The 3797-nt window shown below is 37.7% G+C and overlaps 1 protein-coding gene across 1 annotated transcript; it reads right to left on the bottom strand.

Moving 5' to 3' along the window:
• Window positions 1-507: 507 nt before the first annotated feature.
• Window positions 508-2553, bottom strand: LOC107038355. Its single transcript, XM_015257406.1, has 3 exons — window positions 2529-2553; window positions 2198-2396; window positions 508-932 (listed from the first exon to the last, which is right to left on the bottom strand). Exons 1-3 carry the CDS (start codon window positions 2544-2546, stop codon window positions 508-510), a joined length of 642 nt encoding a protein of 213 aa, XP_015112892.1. The 5' UTR covers window positions 2547-2553.
• Window positions 2554-3797: the final 1244 nt, after the last annotated feature.

Below are 3797 nucleotides of genomic sequence, written 5' to 3' on the forward strand. Positions count from 1 at the left end.
TCATAAGACAGCTTTTGTAGCTGAGAAAATTTCCCTTGAAAAAGGTCTTTTGAGGTATTCCCGTTAATTCAGTCGTTAACGTGATAATTTGATGTATATCCCCTTCGCATCAGAAGAAAACTCATGATATCCATTTTCAAATTTCACGTTTTTAATTTCTCAGTCTTTTCACAGAAATGTAATTGAATAATGACGATTAAATTTACACTGAATCACATTCGCAAGTCTTCATTTTGAGGTGATGGTAGATGACAAAATGGCGACGCTACATTTGAACAGCTGATCGATTAATCAATAAAGTAGATCACCATTTATAATTCTTATTAGCAGAAAATGATCGTGGATTTGAGGAAAAGTTTTGTTATTTCACTATTACGACTCTCATTTGTCAGAAAATAAATTTTGGCTCATCTTTTTGGTTTATCCGGTCTAATGGCATAAAATAATACTGGACTCACTTGAAATTTTCCCTGCGTTCACACGAATTGAAGAGACGCTTATTAAAATCTACCCATTCTCATCAGTCTCCCACTTGTATTGACCGAAGGGCTGATTATTGTGAATATTATTTACTGCCATGTATGAATAGACACGTGGGCCGCGTGTGATAGGTAAATATCTTCCATACTGCGACAACACGAGGGCAATGACTGGACTCGGGGGTGGATGAATTGGGCTGTTGTATCCTTTGTTCTCAAGCAGCCAATCGAGTGTCGTGATTGCCGTTGCAACTGCATTCGGGGGTATATCGGGATGGTATTTTTGATTTTTTATGTTTACCGGAGTTACTAGGGTCTGTCCGGCTGAATGAATTTTGACGGGTGACAATGTGGGGCTGGACGGGCTGTACTCATCCTTGATAATTTTATACACTGGCCTCGATGGTTCCACCTCGGTTGGACTATTTGGTACGGGGATGAAGGGATTTTTTACTGGAAGAATGGAAAATGATAAAATTTAACAGAGATCAAATTTTCAAAGGGATTTTTCTCGATTTTTGGGAAAATCGAATTATCTCGATTATTTTTCCCATCACCATTTCGACCAATTGAATTGCAGTATTCGATGTCACGTGACGCATCAGAATTTCAACCAATAGAATTGCACGCTGAGAAAAAATTAGTTCTACCGAAAAATTATATGTTCCCCTGGGGAGATCTTTTGATCGTGTTGAATGAATTTACTTGTGGGCAAGAAATAAAGTTTCCACCAAAACATGATAATTTTCGTAGTAGTAAATGTTCTCGTCAGACATTTATGTGTCTTTCGGGTAAATACATTCGTTCTACAGAGAATTCCCAGAAAACAATTTTTGCCAGTGCCATCTAACATTTAACAGAACATCGGCAATTTGTCGACAAATTGTCGACACACTTTGCTGGGATTATATGAGGCTGAATAATTTCGAGGGAACAATTATATTATATTCTTTCCTCGTCAATGTATTCTTTCTATGATATAAACATATGGAATTTTCTCTGATCAAATGCACTAATAGAATATTCGAAAGGAAATGCGTTAACTACACTGAGAGAAAAAATTACTTCTGCCAAGTAAATTTACTTATCGCAAGTAAATGTATATAAATATTAGCATTTGAAATGTGTCGATTTTCTTGTAGTTAGTAAATTTACTTGGCAAAGGTAATTTTTTTTCTCAGTGTATATCAACGAACGGTAGAGTTGAATATGACGAAACAAATATTCGTTAATAGTTAACGAATGGTTCACTTGAAGGGTGAAAGTCGAGTTAAACGAGGCTCCTCAAATATGCATTTGTTAACTATTAACGAATGAACATTTGGTGAGATCGAATAGACCCTAGCCTACAACTAAACCTATTTGTTAACAATAATTAATCCTTTCTATCTTGTGATTGTCGTGCAATAGATTATATTTTTTTCTGCTAACAGTTCGAATTCTTCCAGGGATATTTCTGATGATCACGACGAAAATTTAATTTTTGTGAAAGATATTAAATTTCCTTCTATCGAGTTGGTTAATTCCCTTCAAGCAGATCTATTCGATTCCATCAAATACACTCACGTAAAACATAGTTTTTCCGCAGAGCTAATTTTTTCTCTCAGTGCAGACATTCAATGTCACGTGATTGACAATGGGAGCTTCGTAAATATTTTGAATAGAAATTATTCTATTACATGTTTACGTGAATATTCAAGACATTATAATCGTATTACTATACTCATGCTCAACAGGCACAACATCCACTGGCGTCCCTGTCTGCAAACTCTCGTACCCATAATGATAACCGAGACGCTGTGTACTCTTGGTATTTCGTGACGGTAGATACCCTCGGGAGGGTGTCTCGACGTAACGTGATGGCACTGGTGATCGATTTGATATTGGTGATGCCTCAACAACCCACGCAATGCTGATCTGTAAATGGAGTAACCATACAGAGAAAACCAGAGATCACTCTCCGAGTTGATACCAAGTTTAATTCACTGGGGGAATATATTCTCAACGTTTGTACTTTTGTTTTGAGATCGAGTTTGGCTTAATACCAACCAGTATTACGGAGAACATTGTTTCCATTTCGTGTCTGCGACTGTTACTGAGTTAGTTCAATTGTCAAGTCATTTATATACCTTTGGTGCAATGGTTAATGGAATTGTAGACTTGTGGGGCTAATGGACGAGTCCTGTTGGACAACGGAAGTGCTGTTACTTATTTCGAAGAGAAGTTCATTTAGTTTTCTCTTTCAGTATTTTTCACTTGGACATTTTCTCCATTTCCGTTCAGAGGTGACTTTTACTTTTGAACAATTCGCGTAATTTATTTGTTGCGTTGATGGGGCTAGAGGATAGCTGAATGGAACGTGGTTCCTACCATTATACTTGCTTTCAAAATAGTACATTTTATGACTTGTGCGTAAAACGTTGTTTCGCGAAGAAAGATTATGTTCGTCACTCGGTCGAAAACAACTTTTCTAACTCGTGTGATTGCATTGCAATCGTCAGAAAAGTTTTTTTCGGTTTTGTGACGAAAATAGCTATTTACACTCGCTCCGCGTGTGCGAAAATTCAGTTTTCGACACACTGTGATGAAAAATAACATTGGACACTCCTGGGAAAAGTGTTCTTTGACCCTTGGGAGAGTAGCACTCGCCTTCGGCGAGCGCTATATATCTGCCGCAGGTCAAAAAACACTTTTTTGTGATGCCTGCCTGAAAAGTGCACTTTTCAAAACGGTTTAGTGTACGTCAAGCGATTGTTTTCTGCACGGCGGGCGTAAAGTTCACGAGCCCACGTAGAGAAATGTTCAGTAAAATTACGGAACTCTCAATTCGCTCACCGATTGCGAAATCGACTTAGAAAATTTAAGTGATGGCATCGTAATTTTTCACCGGAGATTTCGATAAAAATTACGGAACGCTCTGAAAAATTCCGTGACAGTTCCGTAAAATTTTCTCCAATCACATTTAGCTTCGAAATTACGGAAAAGATACGTAATTTTTATTGAATATTTCTCTCCGTGCATGCGTAGTAGTATATTGTGTTCCAAGTGCGTAAAGAACCACTTTTACGCACGCACATGTAACATCCTATTTTTTGTGATACTTGCCTCAAAGGTGCACATTTCAAAAGCGTCGCTTTACGCATTCGAAATTCACTTTACGCACGCTCTTGAAGTTTACGCACGCCGTGCCGAAAACAACCACTTTACGCACACTAAACCGTTTCGAAAAGTGCACTTTTGAGGCAGGTATCACAAAAACACATTTTCGTGGTCAATGTTTTAAATCAAGACATCTTAAAAACTTTACGCACAAGTGAT

The sequence above is a fragment of the Diachasma alloeum genome, unplaced genomic scaffold (assembly GCF_001412515.2).
Source record: "Diachasma alloeum isolate Michigan unplaced genomic scaffold, Dall2.0 Dall_scaffold_00178, whole genome shotgun sequence".
In the NCBI taxonomy this organism is placed as follows: Eukaryota; Metazoa; Arthropoda; class Insecta; order Hymenoptera; family Braconidae; genus Diachasma; species Diachasma alloeum.

Bases quoted from the DNA above. Each gene is read 5' to 3' on its own strand.
- LOC107038355 (XM_015257406.1), bottom strand. The intron at 933-2,197 runs GTAATACGATTA...CCATTCTTCCAG, and splicing joins GCCTGTTGAGCATGAGTATA to TAAAAAATCCCTTCATCCCC.